The sequence below is a fragment of the Siphateles boraxobius genome, unplaced genomic scaffold, assembly GCF_051911475.1.
Source record: "Siphateles boraxobius isolate OS27281-9 unplaced genomic scaffold, OSU_SipBor_1 25, whole genome shotgun sequence".
NCBI lineage: Eukaryota > Metazoa > Chordata > Actinopteri > Cypriniformes > Leuciscidae > Siphateles > Siphateles boraxobius.
Genome location: NW_027508866.1, coordinates 7,650,279 through 7,670,345, shown reverse-complemented (window position 1 = coordinate 7,670,345; position 20,067 = coordinate 7,650,279). Strand labels below are relative to the sequence as shown.

At 37.7% G+C, this 20,067-nt stretch overlaps 2 protein-coding genes across 2 annotated transcripts in view; both read left to right on the top strand.

The window, feature by feature from the left end:
• Positions 1-30: 30 nt before the first annotated feature.
• On the top strand, positions 31-6,116 carry LOC143749787 (uncharacterized). Its single transcript, XM_077242310.1, has 13 exons — positions 31-346; positions 432-520; positions 667-763; positions 1,326-1,609; positions 1,830-1,987; positions 2,112-2,258; positions 3,094-3,174; positions 3,275-3,377; positions 3,504-3,559; positions 3,651-3,756; positions 3,864-3,948; positions 4,035-4,179; positions 4,429-6,116. Exons 1-13 carry the CDS (start codon positions 215-217, stop codon positions 5,943-5,945), a joined length of 3,000 nt encoding a protein of 999 aa, XP_077098425.1. The 5' UTR covers positions 31-214; the 3' UTR covers positions 5,946-6,116.
• Positions 6,117-6,847: 731 nt separating this feature from the next.
• Positions 6,848-20,067, top strand: part of ryr1a (ryanodine receptor 1a (skeletal)) — a 52,104-nt gene continuing 38,884 nt past the window's right edge. Inside the window, exons 1-27 of the mRNA XM_077242308.1 lie at positions 6,848-7,113; positions 10,873-10,992; positions 11,087-11,188; positions 11,449-11,469; positions 11,841-11,915; positions 12,045-12,123; positions 12,217-12,329; positions 12,414-12,513; positions 12,995-13,091; positions 13,177-13,251; positions 13,344-13,500; positions 13,612-13,776; positions 14,366-14,487; positions 14,730-14,919; positions 15,051-15,186; positions 15,313-15,408; positions 16,013-16,131; positions 16,214-16,347; positions 16,430-16,671; positions 16,751-16,943; positions 17,327-17,543; positions 17,631-17,735; positions 17,858-17,961; positions 18,040-18,123; positions 18,781-18,940; positions 19,215-19,362; positions 19,508-19,713. Of these exons, the coding sequence (XP_077098423.1) occupies positions 7,066-7,113; positions 10,873-10,992; positions 11,087-11,188; positions 11,449-11,469; positions 11,841-11,915; positions 12,045-12,123; positions 12,217-12,329; positions 12,414-12,513; positions 12,995-13,091; positions 13,177-13,251; positions 13,344-13,500; positions 13,612-13,776; positions 14,366-14,487; positions 14,730-14,919; positions 15,051-15,186; positions 15,313-15,408; positions 16,013-16,131; positions 16,214-16,347; positions 16,430-16,671; positions 16,751-16,943; positions 17,327-17,543; positions 17,631-17,735; positions 17,858-17,961; positions 18,040-18,123; positions 18,781-18,940; positions 19,215-19,362; positions 19,508-19,713 (3,408 nt within the window). The 5' untranslated portion in view covers positions 6,848-7,065. The remainder of the gene's footprint in view (positions 7,114-10,872; positions 10,993-11,086; positions 11,189-11,448; positions 11,470-11,840; positions 11,916-12,044; positions 12,124-12,216; positions 12,330-12,413; positions 12,514-12,994; positions 13,092-13,176; positions 13,252-13,343; positions 13,501-13,611; positions 13,777-14,365; positions 14,488-14,729; positions 14,920-15,050; positions 15,187-15,312; positions 15,409-16,012; positions 16,132-16,213; positions 16,348-16,429; positions 16,672-16,750; positions 16,944-17,326; positions 17,544-17,630; positions 17,736-17,857; positions 17,962-18,039; positions 18,124-18,780; positions 18,941-19,214; positions 19,363-19,507; positions 19,714-20,067) is intronic.

Below are 20,067 nucleotides of genomic sequence, written 5' to 3'. Positions count from 1 at the left end.
ATTTGCATACGTGCAGATGAGCGGAAACGACCTGCCACCAATCATTTCAGGCGGTTCATACGAAAACGTCGTCTCCGCATCCACCGCCGTACTAATAGGCCAAATTTACCGTTTCCATGAATTTACTGTGCAAGTAAATAACAACCAATTAAACAAAACATTCTGAATCTACACAGTAGACTGAACGTTTCTGTGGTGTTCAGACCGTAAAATAATGGCTGGTTTAACAGAGGAGCGTTTGCGCGTGGTGGCGATCATTCACGCGCTCAAAGCTGTCGGTATCCGCGTGAAAAACTGGAAGAACTTTCTGAATGGAGATTCAAACTGTCAACAAATTTTTAGTCAGGTAAAAAAAAAAAACTTGTAACGACGGGCAATTATTTGTTGCTTAAAATATTCTATCATTTACCTACTTTGAATTTGTCTCTCAGGAGAGCTCGTCACAACGCTTTGCTTTTGGACGTGACATGCATTTGCTCCCTCAACATCAACTCTCTGACATGGGCGGTACACTACCTCAGTATGTTTATCAACATATCTTGTTTGTTTTAAAATTCAGATAATCAAAAATAAAATTGAAGTTCAGGAGAGCAGCATGACAGTGATTGAGAGACAGAAGCCTGCGTTTGTATGCCACATGAGAGCATCTGAAGTGCTGGTTTTCAGGTTCTTGGTGGAGGCCTGTGGATATCTGTCACAACATCTGGATACAGAAGGTCTTTTCAGGAAGACCGGATCCCTGAGTCGTATCCGAGCTCTAAGGGTAAATTCCTTCACATTTATCATATATCACTATGGCTTTGACAGGTTATAGTTTACCACTCTGCCTATGTAGTTGTGCGTGTTAAATTTATACAGGTAGCCTATTTCATGTTTTGATGGATGGCAATATTTTTTTCAGGTACCCGTTTTGACCTTTACACCTGTATTTTCCGACCACTAGTTTTACAATTCTGGTATAAAGTTTGGAATAAATGAGATTATATTTAAAATGTTTATGCTCACCAAGGCTGAATTTATTTATATTAATTAGGATAATTTCTGAAGGATAATGTGACACTGAAGACTGTCACAATTTGCCATCTCAGGAATAAATTACAATTGTTAAAAATGATTGTTTTTCATTGTAGTTATATTTTACAAAATTGTAGTTTTTACTATATTTTTTGATTAAATACATGCAGCCTTGTTGAGAACAAGTTCCTCCTTTGAAAAACACACAACTTTTTACTGGCAGTGCACATCTAAAATACAAATAGCACTTTTGACACGTGTTTAAAATGATCTGTAAGGAAAGGTTAACAACAAATGATTTTATTTCATAGGCAGATTTGGAGCAGGGAAAGACAGTCTTCCTTCCCCCGCACACAGACCTCCTGCAGCCTTGTGACGTCGCCTCTCTCATCAAGCAGTTCCTGCGTGAGCTGCCGTCTCCTCTCATCCCTACAGACCTCCAGATCCCTCTGATTCAGGCCCAGGGGCTTGAGATGACACACGACCAGGAGGGAGCGAGAAACAGAACAACTCTGCTCATTACAGCTCTGTTACCTTCATCCCACGCTCGTGCACTCAGATACCTCTGCACCTTTCTGCGTCAAGCTGCAGAGAGGTTTTACATTTGATTGCAGCTTGTAATGTCAATTTGAGTCTTTTATTTTCCTTGGATCTGTGCAAATTTTAAAGGAATAATTTCTGTAATATTTACTCTCAAGTCGAAATTATTGTCTGTGGTAATTGACAGCATGCTAAAAACACTTTTGCATAGATGTACAGAAAATACACAAGCTCATTTTTGGTCCTATTTTCCTTATCTTCATGTCTTTGATCAGATGCAGCGAGAATAGAATGGATGCGAGTAGCCTGGCCGTTGTTATTGCTCCTAACCTGCTTCATTGTCAACCTTGCAAACTCACTCTGGACACCGAGAAACATTTAGACCAGCTGACATCAGTGATCAAATCACTCATTCTTCATGCAGAACGTATTGGTAAAGATGTAGGAGATTTGAATGAGCGATTGGTTAACCTGCCCTCTCTTGGGTACAGCATCAGATTGACCTACTTATTTGGAGTAAACTGAGCTTGTACTTGTGTTTGAACTTTGTCTATCAGGTGTTGTTCCATCATGTGTGCTGGAGGCTTTAAAAGCAACAGGGGGAACAGAGGCACCCTCTCCTGCAGGTGGCGCTATGTTTAGTAAGAGGACAGGACTCAGTGTTTACAGAAGTCTGAGACGACAACGAAGGCGAAGTGTTGGTGGTGAGATTTTTTTTTTTTGTTTGTTTGTTTTGTAGATTTTTTTTTTATTGAGCAGATTCTTAAATGTCAAATATGCATGGCATACATGGAAAACGTGACAAGGAAATCAAATCTCCAATAAAGGTATCCTTTTAACCAGGACAATTTAGGAGGGGGGCATGAGGATTTCCAATGTAACAATATTCGTCTTCTGGCTACCAATGCGTCAAAAGCAATAATTTTAGCATGGAGCTTGTTACACAAGCCATCAACAGGGAGTAATCCAAAAATTGCAATTATTGGGCAGGGTTTCACAGAAATATTAAGAGCCTTTGACAATGCAACAAAAAAAGAAGACCAGAATCATACTTCATCACAAACAATTAAGGTGGTCATGCCACCACCCCCCAAGTATTCTGTTTTTTTTAAAAGTTATTTTATTAGGTCCCCCCCCTATCCTATATACGGTGTCATCTTTGATTTTGCAATATAATATTAAAAAAACATGAAAAAAAATTATGACTATTAATAAAAGAATCCTGAAAAAAAGTCACAGCTTTCACAAAAATATTAAGTAGTACAACTGTTTCAACATTGATAATAATAAGAAATGGTTCCCGAGGGCCAAATCAGCATTTCAGAATAAAGGAATACATTTCTGAAGGAATAGATCACATTTTAAAATATTAAAAACTAATATTTTAAATTGTAATGATATTTCACAATTTTACTGTTTTTCCAGACCTCAAACTTGTAAAGTATTTAATGATTTATGTTATGGGCACAAAAAAAATCCTAGCATATCTTTCTTTCAGTTTTAATGATAATGTACATTTTTATCAAAATATTGTTTCAGAAATATTCGTAGATGCTTTTTCCAAACTGAAGCCATGTCGTACTCCCACTGGACCACCAATAGTCTTAGATGTCACATCAGGTGAGCCACTATATTTGTGCATGGTAGGTGCTTTCCTATTTGTTATTTTCTTAAACTGCAAAAGTAAAAAAAAAAAAAAATGCTTCTTTAATTTTTATAGTGACTCCGCTCTCAAAATGCCCTACTCCTCAATCACCAGTTACAGTCAAACGTAAAGCCACCGAGGAATCACTTCCTGAACTTGAAGGATCTGCGAAGAAAAGGTACATTTTTGGCTTATCTGATACATAAATATCCATTTTGTCTGGTTGTCAGATGACTTTATAGCCTACTTTGCAAAAGATGTTCATCCCAGATGTTTCTGTGCTTGTGTGTTTACTATTGATCAGGCGGTCTCTGCATGACCTAAGAGAGGACATGTCAACAGCTATCACTCAGCCAGAAGGTCAGTCTATTTATGTGTGTATTTTACCAGCTTATCTCATGATTGTTGGAGAATATTGATACCCGAAAGTTGCTTTGCAAAAATCTGTTAGAATCTGTAAGCAGTCATAGTCCCCTGAAAGAAAAGTGTAGTAAAGAAGATACTATTCTCACCACCAAGAAGAGAAGCCACACCAAAGAACAGCGGAAATTGCTTGGGTACTGTATCATGACTGCCCTCTACTCCGTAATACTAATTTGGGGATGATATTTAATCTACAAAGAGTAGCAGTTAGGCTTATCTGTGTATGTTTTGGGGTTTTCAGGCCTCCAACACAAGAAGAAAAGGTGCATCGGAGAAAAAGATCTCTCCGATTTTTTACTGTGTCCAGTGGAAACAACAGTAACCAAGTATGTTTGTTCTAACCAGGTTTTAGTAGTTTTTACTTTTTTTGTTTTATTTTTTTCATTCTGTTAACCTGGTTTGATATTTTTAGCTTTCAGTGACACCAACACATAAAGACCCTGAATATTGTTCAGAAGAACACCAAGAACAGCTTGACTGTAAAAGTGATTCACCACTTATAAATGATGATATGTCTCCAAGGATACCTCTTATTGTCATTGATGAACCAGGAGCAGGTTTGGAAGAATTTTATTAATTTGACTGATTTTTGATTATCATTTTTATCAACTTGTACATGAATTCAATTTGAGCGCTACAGAGTAAAAGTTACATGTCAGTCTGTTTCTTACACAATATTTACCGATTCAATAAACATCTGGCCAATATGCTAGTTCATCACTATCATTGACATTATTGTATACTTCAAATCTTTTCATATTTTCTTATTTTCTTTCGTTCAAATAAAACATTTTTGTATCATGCAGTTGTTGTTGGGAATGAGGTGGACGATGACCCGGATCTTCTCAACTGCAGTTTTGCTGAAAGCCCTGATGACTGTCTAAAAATGGGATCTGAAGCATCTTTCATGCAGAGACAGGACCGTGAAGAACCATGTGACGATGAATGCTGGACTGTACTTGAAGTTGAGGACTTTGAGCGGTTAGGAGAATGTGAGGTAATACAATCTGTGACTCAAAATGAACGGTCTCAAATTAATGCAAGCCCAGAAATAGAGAATGAGCCAGAGGTGAAGCCGTCACGTAAAGAGTCCAAAAAAGATAAGAACCGCTCCAAGAACCGATCTCGTCCTCGTAGATCCATAAGCCTACCTGAAGTGATGCTGGAGTCGTGTACTGATGAGATCCCTGCTTTGGAAAAGGAAGTTGGTAGAGCTGAAACTGAGATTGATAAGAGTGTCTGGCCGATGTTTGCAAGTCTGACCCTTTCAAATGAGCAAAGGAATGTAACCACGGAGAAGAAGGTGGGTTTCAATGAAGTGCATGAGACAAAAGGAAGCATCAAAACACAAAAGAATTATAAACAAGACAAGGTGACAGACTCAACTCTTGGTTTCAAAAGACCCCATCAGCGTTTGTCCGTGGCTGAGCGACTTAGAGGTTTTAGTGCTTTGACCTTGCTGCTCCGGACATCACGAGCAGCACCTCATTTCCAGGAGAAGCCGCAGGAATCCCTTCAGAGAGGAGCCACGCGCCTTCGGAGGCAGGGGGCACGCCGATTCGGCCGCTCCATCAGTCATGAGGGCGTATCTGAGAGACCACCAGAGCGGAGTCCTGTGGGATCTCCCCCTGCAAATCAGGCTTTCATAGGAATGTGCGACGCTAGCCCTGATTCAGGTGTGGAGTCGGTCGATCAAGAACCGATTAATGATTTACATCATCAAGAGATGTGCAAGAGGTCACAAAATTCCCTCCAAAATCAGACAAGAAATGACGTGGATTCTCTGAGCTCGTTGGGAAACCCAAATCAAGATCCGAATTTGTCTGCAATGAAGAAAACTGAATGTCTGTTCCTGTGCAAGCAAAATGTCAAGGAGCTTGATCTTCATAAACTGTTGGATCAGAAGTGTCACATTGGTGGTCATGAGGAAGACGATCGTGAAGATTTAAATGTTCCTCCTGTAGTTCTTACACCTGATTTTGCATCTCCAATGTTCTTCCAGCAGATGATGCCATTGAATCTCTTTGAAGACTCAAGTTCAGTCGAAGACTTCAGAACGGATCAAGTCTCTCCTTTGCACGAAAGCGACAAGGAAACCCCCTCATGGATAAATGCCAGTCCTCCATTTGAGTTTCCACCTTTTGCTTCTTTGACACGAGATAGTGTGATTTTTGAAAATGACACATGTAACAGGTTGCCTGGTGATCTTTCCTCTCCAGTCTTTCAGTTTAGGCGTCCGACCACTAGAAGGCGCTACAGAGACTCTCCCCGCTGGCCCTCGCATGAGGTGCGCATGTCTACTTGGAACCCGTTACCACTTTAATCATTCAGTCCTTTCATTTTTATTAGTTAAATTTCATTTCCCAACGACTGGGATCTGATTATGGTTTGTGCAATCCTTAAACTATTATTTATGCAACAATGATTTTATTTGTTTATGTTTGTGAGCTGTCACAAATTTTCTTTGTTCTTAATAAAATCTGTTTTAATAATTCACTTTTTTGTAGTTATTTTCTAGAAGTTCATTTAATTTTCGTCTATATAAGGACCTGTGACAAAATCTGTTTGCAAGTTAAAATGTCATTACTTAGTTGAGTTTCTTTCTTCTGTTGAACACAAAAGAAGATATTTTAAAGAATGTTGGTAACCAGACAGTTGACGGACCCCATGGACTTCCATAGTAGGAAAAACCAGCATTCTTTAAAATATCTTCTTAAGAAACTCATACAGGTTTAGAACAACATGAGGGTGAGTAAATGACAAAATGTTCATTTTTGGGTGGACTATCCCAATAAGCAACTGATTTGGTTCTATATCATGTTAAGTAAGGAAGACTGGTTTGGGAAATGTTTAAAAATATTTCCAAGAAATGTGTGATCTAACTTTGTAAAAGCAAAACATGCAATTGCAATAAAAGTCTATTGGCAAACAGTTGCCCATACCGTTCCATTACAAGTGCATTTCAGTACAGTTTTCTTTTTTCTTTTTACAAACTGAGTTTGAGAATCCTTTTTGGTGACTTAGAATATTTCTTTTTTTAGAGTGAAATTATTTATTTGCTTTAGATATCCAAGGAACAAATCCAAATTAAAGTTTTTAAAAAGAAAGGTACAATATTTTCACTAATTTAACCAGTTTGAATTATTATTAAAAAAATGTAATATTTCCTTTAGCTATTAAGCCCGACAGAGAGTGATAATGTTAGTTTTATGAGGCTGGTGCTCCTCCTCTTTGATGTGGAGGAGCGAGAGGACGCTCCAGAAAGCGGAGCTCTCTGTGAACAGCATTCACCAGAGCTGGAGTCTCAGTTCTTCACACGCACAGGCAGCCTGTGGGCCGAAGTGAAAGAGAAGTGGGGAAGCTAGGGCTGGGATCTGTCCCAGCTGGGAAGAAGGAAAGAGGGGACTCACTTTTCCTGCTGGTACCTGTAAATCTCCTGAACCATGGCAGAAGGAGCAGAGGGAGAAGAGGAAATCCAGTTCTTACGAACAGTGAGTTAAATTGAGAATACCTTACCTCCGATTAGTTAAAAAATGCATGTATAGACTTATGAAAAATGAATATATAGATGTATGCATTAGAAATATGACAATGTTTCAATGAATGGAGAAGTCATGGAAATGTATTGTCTCAAAGGGTTAGGAGGCATTGTTTCTTAAATACACATTGTTCAATGTTAAAGTTGACAGCTTTCTCATTCCGTTTTCATGAATGTTTTTGGATGAATATGGAGTGACATGACCAGGTGTGTGGATTTGCTGGCATTGTTGTCTATTTATACATAGTGCAGTGCAGAGGTTGGATTGTCACTGTTTGAAACATGACTTTACACTTGGCACTGTGCACAGAAGCATGATGACTACATACTGCCAAGACCAAGATATAAATCTAGACTAGCTCAAATATACAGTACAAAGATCTGTGAATTTAAGATGTGCGAGTGAAGCCCAGTACTGCCGTAGTGTATGTTTACTCATAGCTTGACCTTAGTGTTGTAAATGCCTGACCTGGCTGTGTTGGGGTTATGTCAACATGAACATTGAGTCATTCTAACAAGAGCTCAATCAGTCCTATAATGGATGCACTGGGAGATTTTAACTGTATGGCGTTCAACCAATACAGAAGCATAGATCAAGACAACTAGTGCTGTTCTGTACTGTTGTTTGTGATGCTGCCGTCTATGAGCTCTGAGTCTATATACAGAGATAGGATTAGCAGCGTTCTGGCCCGTCATGAACCAACACCTGTTTGTTACAGTCTATTTAAGAAGTCTATTCCATGTTCCCTATTTTTATGTCGGCCTCTAGAGCTTTTCAGCACATATTTAGAGTTTGATTAGCAGAAACATTTCATGAACACTGTTTAACTTTAACACTAAAGTTTGGGTGGTTTTTGTGTGTCACGAGCTAAAAGTCCTCTGCTTAAATTATCGAAAATAAGTTTGTAGACCAATTTGAATTATGCTAGTGTGTAATTTGTCTGGTAAATAACATTTTATTACGTCTTTTTTTTTGTTGATAGTTGATGGGTGACTAGATAAGGAAAGAAAATCAGATGAAGTTTCTTGATACATTCTGTGATTGTGAAACAAGAAGTCATTGTCAGTCATTGTCCCAAATGAACAGTCATTCAGTGATTACAGTTCCACTGTTACTTTTGTGTGACTCTGGCTCCAGGAAAATTGCATGTAGCAGGTGCCACAGCCTGAAATAGAGGGATAGAGGAGGAGGCCGGGAGAGACAAGTAGGCGAGAAACCTGACTAAAAAATAATGTAATGCTTGTGAAACTGTAATTGGGTTGCTGTCATTTCAAACAGTAAGCGATGACATGCTAAACTATTTGAAGACCATTTAAAACAAATATTCAAAATCTTTATGCATTTTCAAATTTCATTTATCCAGTTTTTATGACCTCATATTAATACACACATTGAATAGTATACTTCTAAAATTGTATTTGTCACACAGTCACTATGTGATTGTGTACGGCAAAAATAAAAATTTGATTTTAAAACGTGAAAACTAAAAATGTACACGTTCCTTTTATACAAGCACATAAATATATATATTTTTAGATATCTCTATTGCTCATTCATGTATTTATTTAATCAGAAATAGTCAAAACAATAATCTTGTATAACAACTTAAAATATAATTTATTTCCGGTGATGGTAAAGCTGAATTTTCGCATCATTACTCCAGACTTCAGGGTCACATGATCCTTCAGAAATCATTCTAATATGCTGATGTGGTGCTCTAGAAACATTTCCTATATTATCAATGTTGAAAACAGTTGTGCTATTTAATGTGGAAACCGTGATCATTTTTTTCAGGGTTCTTTGATGAATAGAAAGTTCAAAAGAACAGCATTTCTTTGAAATAGAAATCTTTTGTAACAATGTAAAAGTCTTTACTGTCACTTTTGACCAATTTCATGTTTCCTTGCTGAAGGCATGAAACGTAAGTTACTATTGTATATAGAAGTGAAACGGCTTCTCGAACAAGAAAAAAATGTTGGGCGGAACATGATTTTGTCCATCAGGAATTGATTGTATTTTTGGATTGCTGTGGTTTGCTTATTTCTGTGATGTCATGTGAGAGACAGTCCTCGCGCCAGTAAATAACATCATCATCAGAGAAGAGAATAGATGAGGCTGCAAGTGGGAAGGGAAGTTATTTTGATGAAAGATTTTTGATTGAAATTATTTTGATTAAAAAAAGAGAACATGAATGTAAAAAAATGATGGGCATGAATAAACAATTTATAATACAGTAGCATTCCATAAAAAACTAAAAATGCCAATTTTGTTTTTGATGGTAACTTTAATGTCTTAAAAAAACAACTGTTAAACATGTATTTCCAACAACAAGTTTAAATATTTTAATGGGATGATTGGTATGTAAGTAAAATGAATGCTTGTTGCATTTCCCTCTCATATATTATCAAAACGTATTCTGCCATTTATTAAATGGAAATGTTATAATTGCGATCTCACAATGACTATATTGTTATAACAGAAGTGCTGTGTCTCAGGTTGCTAGCAGAATGTGTCGGTGTAGACAGGGTTTTCCACGGCCCACTGGGTTACATTCCAGCCCTGGAATATCTCAGCAGATGACACACTTACATACTTAATACACTGTAATGCAGACTCGCCTGTCAAGGACATGACCTGCCCCAAATTTGTCTATAAAGCCAGGCTTCATCTTCATATAATCATATAAATGCTGACAATTTTACATAAACATTGTATATTCATACAACAAATATTGAACTGAATCAATGCAACAGTAATGAGGTTATCTATTAAATCAAGTCTTTTTAAGGTCAACTTGTAGCAATAGAGTAACAGACGGTGGTGTTGTACTGCACATAGAATTAGTAGCACCACTACACGCATGTATCAAGATCAAATAAATCGATTTTCATATAACCTATCAAATAACTTTGCTTCTCTTAGAACTTGAAAATATTTAATACATAAAGCCATCTTTCTTTCTTCTTAGACAGGCCCCATCTAAGCCTCCTCACATGTGTTTTGGCTGTAACCTGAGCCACATTCAGGATTAAGTGCTTGCTGCCTTGATCAAGGTTACAAATACAAAGTTATGTAGCAGCGATGTGTGCTATGGGCATGTTGTTACAAATAAAACATCAATGACTTGTCCAAAGCAGTATTTCAGAAAGTGGCAATATTCAATACTGAACCTAATTGGATTTCTGTGAAGCAAAGATTGAGATTTACTCCTAGTACTCTCTTTATCAGATGATGCATCGACAAAATATTGTCTTTGTTTATCATAAGGTTGCGTGAGATTGTGCCCCGGAAAGTACTCAGGCACTGGATAAAATAAATTACATTTCAATTTTGATAGCTTTTTGTCTAATGTTAAAAGGATAGTTATCATTTACTCACCCTCATGTCGTTCCAAACCTGTATGAGTTTCTTTCTTCCTGTGGAGCACAAAAAAATATATATCTTTTGAGAAATGTCTCAGTGTTTGTTTTTGTCAATACAATGGAAGCCAAAAAGCACCAAAATGGTTGGATTACCAACATTTTATCAAAGTGTATTTTGTGTTCTGCAGAAAAAAATAGGTCTAGAATGACATGAGGTTGAGTAAATGACAACAGAATTTGTATTTTTGTGTGAATTAACCCTTTAACTAATCTGAAATGTTTAGTCTTCTTTAAAAACATGATATATATTACCCAAAGACTGACATCCTGACATTTATTTTCTTTGTAGGATGACCAGGTGGTTCTACAGTGCACCGCTACTATCCTGAAGGAGCAGATCAAACTCTGTCTGTCCTGTGAGGGTTTTGGGAATCGCTTGTGCTTTCTGGAAACTACATCTAATGCCCAGGTATGCTTTTCTTAAATGAATTTATGAAATACTGTTTTGGATTCCCAGTGTTATGTACACGTTTTTTTTTGTTTTTTTTTGTGTGTCCTTCTAGAATGTTCCTCCTGATCTGGCCATATGCTGCTTTATCCTGGAGCAGTCCTTATCTGTGCGGGCCCTTCAGGAAATGCTGGCTAACACGAATGATCTTAATGAGGTTTGTTCAGAGCGCATACATCAGGAATGGGGTCACTCTTAAAAGGAGATAGTCCACCCAAAAATATTAAAATCAAATTGGAACTACATTACAATGAGTATTAAATTATGACATAATTTAGATTTTTGGGTGAACTATCCCTTTAATATCAAACCAAACCAACTCAATTCAAATTCAATTACTTCTTGTGCCCAAACAACCATGAAATGCATGAAAATGTCTTGTCCTCCTTACCTTGTTTTCTCTTTTGCATACTATAGGCAGTCGATTTGGACAAATGGGTAGGTTTCCGTTTTTGCCTCAAAATGTTCCTTGAATTTTGCTAATTCTTATTGCTGTGTTTTCTACCTCGGATTATAGCCGCCTTGTCACTATCTCTGACAAAAGGCAGGCCAGAAGTCATTCATCACTAATGTCGGAGACAGTGGAAAGGCGGGTTATAACTGAGTCCACCCTGATGCTAAACACTGTAACAGAACATGTTTTGTCCTCTCATAGTCTTTACTCACCTAACGCAATTCTGTGTTAATCTTTCAGTTATTGCTGTGACAAAAACCATATATATATATATATATATATATATATATAGATTTGTCCATATCTACATAGACTCTTGAATTGTTTATGGTCATGTTTTTCCACCTTCTTTTAGTCTTCACAAGGAGGAGGCCACCGCACGTTGTTGTATGGCCATGCAATCCTTCTCAGACACACTCACTCTAGCATGGTAGGTCAAATTTTTTAATGTACACATAAAGGCCATCACTGGATGAGTATTTTAAGAGAAATGTACTATAGCGAAATAAAAATGTATTCCCTCTGTTTTTATTGATTACCATCTCTTTGCATGATGCAGTACCTTAGCTGTTTGACAACATCAAGGTCACTCACAGACAAGCTGGCCTTTGACGTGGGCTTGCAGGAGGACTCGACAGGTGTTTGATTTCTAGGGGATTGTTATCTCAAATATACTGAGTGCTTGCAAAAATACAAAAGGGAAATCTGAGTTTAAGAAAATCTCCCTCCAGGTGAGGCATGTTGGTGGACCATTCACCCTGCATCCAAGCAGAGGTCAGAGGGTGAGAAGGTCAGGGTGGGCGATGATCTCATCCTGGTCAGCGTGTCCTCTGAGAGATATCTGGTAAGGCCCGTTTCTATATAGTCAACACAATCTCTTGTAGATGGAGCCTAACAGTTTCACTTGAAACATCTGTCCCATCAACAGCACCTGTCCTATGCCAGCGGAGACCTCATGGTGGATGCTTCTTTCATGCAGACCCTTTGGAACATGAACCCAGTCTGTTCTGGCTGTGAGCTGGCAGAGGGTAAGCTTAAAGTACAAGCTTTCTTAAATCCCACATTTTGTTTACCATAAAACTTGGGACATTTTAAATGCTTTAGGGCTGAAAAAAAAAAAAAAAAAAAAAAATATATATATATATATATATACAAAATTGCAATTTAAAATCTTTATTTAAACCATGTGGTGTTCAAATTTATTTATTATTTTCATGAAATGAATGTACTATATATTGTATGAATTGTTGCAAGTGCCAAAACCTTTACCAATTTTCGTACCATTCTGATGAAGTAAAAAAATATAAAAATTACTAAATAAAAACAAAATAAGAATAAAAATTACAACTGTAAAATTACTTTACTAATATTTATGTCTTCATTTACTTATTTTCCCCAGTTAAACAAATATGCATTATGCTACCAATATCAATATGCATTGTAGACCAATTTTAAAAGTGCCTTTACAACAAACATTATACATTATTTTGTGATGTTTCCTTGGTTCAGGGTATCTGACTGGAGGGCATGTTCTGCGTCTTTTCCACGGGCACATGGATGAGTGTTTAACAATTCCTGCTGCTGACCAGGGCGATGACCAGAGACGGTGAGATAGAAATCCATATACTACTGTATGTAAACAGCTAATCTACACCACAGTCAATCTTTTCTTATTTTGCATGAAATTTCAGAAATGCACACTATGAAGGTGGAGCCGTGTGCAGCCACGCCAGATCTCTTTGGAGACTGGAGCCTCTTCGCATTGGGTTGGTGCTATTTTTATAAATCAGCAGAGCCTTAAGAAGCAAAAATAATGTTTTTCTCTTTTAGAGCTGATGTTCAATCTCATTGTACACAGGTGGAGTGGTAGCCACATGAAGTGGGGTCAGTCCTTCAGGGTGCGTCACATCACAACAGGCAGGTATCTGTGCCTGGATGAGGAGAAAGGACTCCTGATTGTGGACCCGGAAAAAGCGAATACGAAGAACTCTGCTTTCTGCTTTCGTGCTTCTAAGGTCTGAATAATACTCTCAGCTTTATAACATACTCTCTGGGAGGTTGCTCTTTTGAAAATGTTTTCTATCTATCTTTGATGTCAAAACTTTGTATGTCATTTGATTGAGCAGGAGAAGACCGAGGTGGCTCAGAAACGTGACGTGGAAGGAATGGGGATCCCAGAGATCAAGTACGGAGAGTCCATGTGCTTTGTGCAGCATGTTTCTACTAGCCTGTGGCTCACATATGCCTCAGTGGATGCCAAGTCTGCTCGACTGGGGCCACTGAAGAGAAAGGTATGAGTTTTAACCTAATGTACACTACCGTTCAAAAGTTTGGGGTCTGTATTGTTTGCTTTAAAAATAAATTAATGCTTTTGTTTAAGGATGGATTAAAACGAGCAAAGGCGGCGGCAAAAGACATTTACATTGTTACAAAAAAATCCTATTTCAAATAAATTCTGTTCTTTTGAACTTTATATTCATAAAAGAATCATGAGAAAATTGTATTACTGTTTCCACAAAAAATATTAAGAAGCACAACTTTTTTAAACATTATTAATAGCAAGAAATGTTTCTTGAGCTTCATATCAGCATATTAGAATAATTTCTGAAAAAGTCACCTTCGCCGTCACATGAATAAATTACATTAGAAAATATCTTAAAATAAAAACAGTTATTTGAATTGTAATAATATTTCACATTATTACTGTTTTAATGTATTTTTGATCTGGGTGAGTATAAGGGACTATACTCAAAAACATAAAAAAAATCTTACCTAGCCCAAACTTTTGAACAGTAGTGTAAATTCACAGACCTAAGCAAACCTAAAACTGCAGAATTCACAGATTCAATCAATTCTAATATGTGCATTTCTTTTCCTCAGGCAATACTGCATCAGGAAGGTCACATGGACGATGCTCTGACTGTGGCCCGCTCTCAAACAGCAGAATCCCAGGCTGCTAGGATGATCTACAGCACTGCGGGACTCTTCACTCAGTTCATTAAGTACGTCCACATACAGCTGTAGATCTGGTCTAAGATTGCAGCAAATTGTAATCTTTAAGGATTCTTTGAAAAATCCTAAACCACCCTATCAAAACACACAAGCCTAACCAGATGTTGAGACCATATAGTCAACTTAGCACCATTAACACTGGTTTAATAAAAAATTGTGTTGTTTTATCAAGGGTAAATATCAGGCTATGGGTAAATTATTATTTTTTTTGTTGATTTGTGTTGTGTTACAGGGGTTTGGACTCTCTGAGTGGGAAAAGTAAATCTCCAGGCCCGTCCCCATCTCTGCCTCTAGATTCCATTGTTCTGTCCTTGCAGGATCTCATCTTTTATTTCCGCCCTCCTGACGAGGAGCTTGAACATGAAGAGAAGCAGACCAAACTGCGCTCTTTAAGGAACCGTCAGAATCTATTTCAAGAGGAGGTTAGACATGCTTGCAAATACAGATAAACCAAATTTTATTTATGCAAATGAAAATATATTGTCTTTACATTCACTGCGTATAACTTTTACAAAAACATCCAAACATAATTACCAATGTCAATGTTGATTAGGGCATGATCACTCTCGTATTGGACTGCGTTGATCGGCTGAATTTCTACAACACTTCGGCCCACTTCTCAGAATTTGCTGGGGAAGATGCAGCTGAGTCCTGGAAAGAGATTGTAAACTTATTTTATGAGCTGCTGGGTATGGCTGTGTTTACTCATGATTGAATCATGTAATACAGACTAATCTTAACCACACTGGTGCACTTCATGATTTACTATTTTCAGTGTTTTTGGAAATGCCCTTGTCATTTTTTTTCTTTTATAGCATCTCTGATTAGAGGAAACAGGGCAAACTGTGCTTTGTTCTGTGATAATCTTGACTGGCTTGTCAGCAAACTGGATCGTTTAGAGGCATCCTCAGGTAGGAAGCCATCATTTATCCTTTGAGAGTCCACATAGAGTCCTCTGAGATTCATTTAAGAACCTTTGTCATAAAAAAACAGACAATTAGGGGTTGAGTTTACATGGATTTAATCACAGGTAATAAGAAACTGGAAAAAAAAGTAATAGAGCATTGACAAATATAATTTAACTTTCTTTTAAAATGTAATGAAATATTATTACAATATTAAATATTTTACTATATTTACATTTACTATATTTATTCCAGTGATGGCAAGGCTGAATTTTCAGCATCATTACTCCAGTCTTAAGTGTCACACGATCCTTCAGAAATTCTAATATGCTGATTTGCTGCTCAAGAAACATTTCTTCATATCAAAGTTGAAACCAGTTGACTGATCAGAGGAAACCGTGATTAAGGATTGTTTGATGAATATAAAGTTCAGAAGAACAGCATTTATTTGAAATAGAAAATATTTTTTACAATATTAATGTCTTTACTGTTTCTTTTGATCAATTTAATGCGTCCTTACTGAATAAATAATTACATTTCTTAGAAAACAATTCTTACTAACCCCAAGCTTTTGAACGGTAGTGTATATGTGCATATTTTTAATTGTCAGGTATTCTGGAGGTACTGTATTGTATCCTTATTGAAAGCCCTGAGGTGCTTAACATCATCCAGGAGAACCACATCAAATCTATCATCGCGCTTCTGGACAAACATGGACGCAATCACAAGGTTGATATCTTTTCGCAATCTAGGTTAAAGCTTTTCTTCAATCGAATCTGACCACATCCTCTGTTGTGGCTTTTTTTTGTAGGTTCTAGATGTACTCTGCTCTCTATGTGTTTGCAACGGTGTTGCCGTGAGGTCCAATCAGAATCTGATCACTGAGAATCTGCTTCCGGGCCGTGATCTTCTCCTGCAGACCAACATCATCAATTATGTCACCAGGTCTGACTCAGTACAACCCAAATTAAATTTTAAAGTTATCTGTTGAGGCATTTGTTTCTTACTCATGTTTGATGTTTTGCAGTATGAGACCCAACATTTTTCTGGGCACGTGTGAAGGCTCTACACAATATAAGAAGTGGTATTACGAGTTGATCGTAGACCACGTGGAGTCATTCCTCACCGCTCAGGCATGTCACCTTCGTGTTGGCTGGGCTTTGACTGAGGGCTACAGCCCCTACCCCGGAGGAGGAGAGGGATGGGGGAGCAATGGAGTTGGAGATGATCTTTACTCGTACGGCTTTGATGGACTACAACTGTGGACAGGTTAGAATTACCTTCCTCAATCTATTCCAGCACATGTTATATCTCACTGAGCACATCTATAGAATTATGCTTTCATCAGGTCGCGTACCACGTCAGGTGACGTCACCCAATCAACACATTCTCGCAGCTGAGGATGTGGTGAGCTGCTGTTTGGATCTGAGCGTGCCCAGCATCTCCTTCCGTGTTAATGGACATCCCGTTCAAGGCATGTTCGAGAACTTCAATCTCGACGGTCTGTTTTTCCCTGCCGTCAGCTTCTCAGCTGGGATCAAGTAAGAGCTGATTTTTCATAGCCTGGGAAAACCCAGACGAACTTCCGGCAAATTTAGATTTGCTCTGCAAGTTAGTCTGGCGAAGAGCCCATTCAAGCTCATTTCCAATCTTTCCAAATCGAGGCACCAATCACAAACGTTGAGGCGGGCTTTACAAGATGACGATCGCTCTGATTGGTTTTAAGGTCTATACAATTGCGCCCAGAGGCATTTGAGCGACGTCCGTTGGTGACGCCCCTTTGGAAATGAGCTGTCAATGAACCTTCCCCAGACTTTAACTCAGTTACGACTGTGAAGGGTCTGGTTTTAACCAGGCTAGATTTTTCAACAAATTACATGTTAAATCTAATAGGACAAATTCAAAAATGCATTCCACTTCATAGAGTTCGGTTTCTCCTTGGTGGGCGGCATGGAGACTTCAAATTCCTCCCACCTCCAGGTTATGCCCCATGCTATGAGGCAGTTCTTCCCAGAGATAAGCTGCGGATTGAGCCCATTAAAGAGTACAAGCATGACTTCAATGATGTCCGGAACCTTCTGGGGCCGACCCAATCTCTCTCCCACACTGCTTTCACACCCTGCCCAGTGGACACTGTGCAGGTAGGATTTCAGAGAATACAATTAAAGGTCTGTGTAAATAAAGTGACGTGTATTGTATTGATTTTGCCATCTAAATTATTTCCGCAGATTGTTCTTCCTCCTCACCTAGAGCGTATCAGAGAGAAACTGGCTGAGAACAGCCACGAGCTGTGGGCCGTTACTCGAATTGAGCAGGGCTGGACTTATGGACCAGTGAGTCTATGAATATGAAATACAATTGAAGGATATAATGATTATTTTAAAATACTAAATGCACAATTAACATCTTTCAATTCATACTCAATACTCTCTGTTTGCTGTCCCCACTCTTTCAGTTTCGTGATGACAACAAGAAGCTGCATCCTTGTCTAGTGGACTTCCAAAGCCTCCCGGAGCCTGAGAAGAACTACAACTTGGCAATGTCTGGAGAGACACTGAAGTAAGTGAAATACTGAGCTTTTATATGTTTGTTGCTGTGTGGTTAGTTAACCCCTGGTTCTCTGGATTCTGTCTATAGGACTCTTCTGGCCTTAGGTTGTCACGTAGGCATGGGAGACGAGAAAGCAGAGGAGAACTTGAAGAAGATCAAACTTCCTAAAACGTCAGTATTACAGAATATCTCAATAACCACCACTAATCATGTAACACTAATAAAGTAGTTTTAATTAAATTAAAAAGGTACAATCGTGTTAGTTTACCTTCCAAACGTTTGGGGTCAGAAATATTTGTTATTAAAGTCAGATTAAATATATAAAGTATATTTGTTTTATTTAACATACATAATTATTGCAGGTTTGCGGAATATTCTTGAGTTTGAATTTCACTGTTTTTATTAATTTAGAGGAATACTGAAACTCTTTTGATGAGTAACTGTTGAGATGAGTAATTGTATGCTCAGATTTAGTCTAGAACTACAATAACCATCATGTTTACACAACTCGCACAATGCCTTTGCTTACTTACAATTACTTACAGCTGTCAATAAATGGGAAAACAAAGTAACTTGCATTTCTTATTTGACAAAGTAACTCGGACATTTTTTTGTACATTTAAAAGTAATGCATTACTTTACTAGTTAATTGAAAAAAGTAATCTGATTACGTAACTTTTGTTACTTGTAATGCATTACTCCCAACACTCGTAGTGTATGCTAACAACAACGGGTACTGATATAATAGATATTTTAATGACAAAATGATAGAGAGAAAAAGCAAAATAATGATGCCTAAACTTAAAATAGTTTCTGTTTAATTCTTAGGTATATGCAAAGTAATGGATACAAACCTGCTCCTCTGGACCTCAACTATGTGAAACTGACACCGAATCAGAACACACTTGTGGAAAGGCTGGCTGAAAATGGACACAATGTCTGGGCTCGAGACCGTGTCCGCCAAGGCTGGACTTACAGCATTGTTCAGGTACTGTAGGTGTACACTTTGTCACTTTTTAGTAGCAACAAAATAAAAATAAGGAAGAGTAAAAATGCTTTCCAGAGCATGGCTGATCCTTTACGTGTCTCACATTCATCCATATTCTGAGAGAAGTACTTCAAAAAACATTTAAACATATCACAATATACATTATTAATAAAAAATTATATCTAAATTTAGAAGATTCTATGAGATTACCATTTCAGCTTCTGATCTTTCTGTAGAGTTTGCTTAATTTTTTTCTGATTTTGCTTTTTTTTAGGACATTGTGAACAAGCGCAACCCCCGTCTTGTGCCATACATTCTCCTGGATGAAAAGACAAAAAAGACCAATCGTGACAGTGTATGTGCTGCTGTACGAACTCTGATTGGTTATGGCTACAATATTGAGCCACCTGACCAGGAAAGCAGTGAGTGTCCATCTAATCATGCACCAAATCAACCTCTTCATATCACTCTTGAAGAATTCTACTACAAAGGGAACTTAAAGTCATCCAATGAGTTTTGTATTAATAAACTTTTACTCGCCTAAACCTCTGTGACCATTTATTCCAGGTGGACATGGGAATGGCAGTGGTCGGAGTGATAAGATCCGTGTGTTCAGGGCAGAGAAATCCTACGCGATGACCCAGGGGAAATGGTACTTTGAGTTTGAGGCGGTAACAGTGGGAGAGATGAGAGTTGGGTGGGCAAGACCAAACGTCCATGCAGACAGAGAGCTGGGATCAGATGACCTAGCCTATGTCTTCAATGGGTTCAAGGTACTGAAACTTTATTAGTATTATTAATGGCTTCTTTTAGGAAACCCTCCACAAGCATTATTGCACAAGCTTAGAGTATGGTCTTTACGATATTCATTAGAATATTGACAATTATTACTTTTGTTTAGCATCACACCACCAAAGAAAGGAAATATTGTCATTCATTAGCATTCAAAAGTCTATTCAAAAGTCCGTGTGATCTTTTTTAATGTTTTTGAAAGAAGTTTCTAATTCTAACAGAAAAAGACAGCATTTATTTGATCAAAAATACAGTAAAACAGTAATATTGCGAAATGTTATTACAATTTTAAAAAACTGTTTCTAATTGAAAATATTTTCGAGCGTAGTTTATTC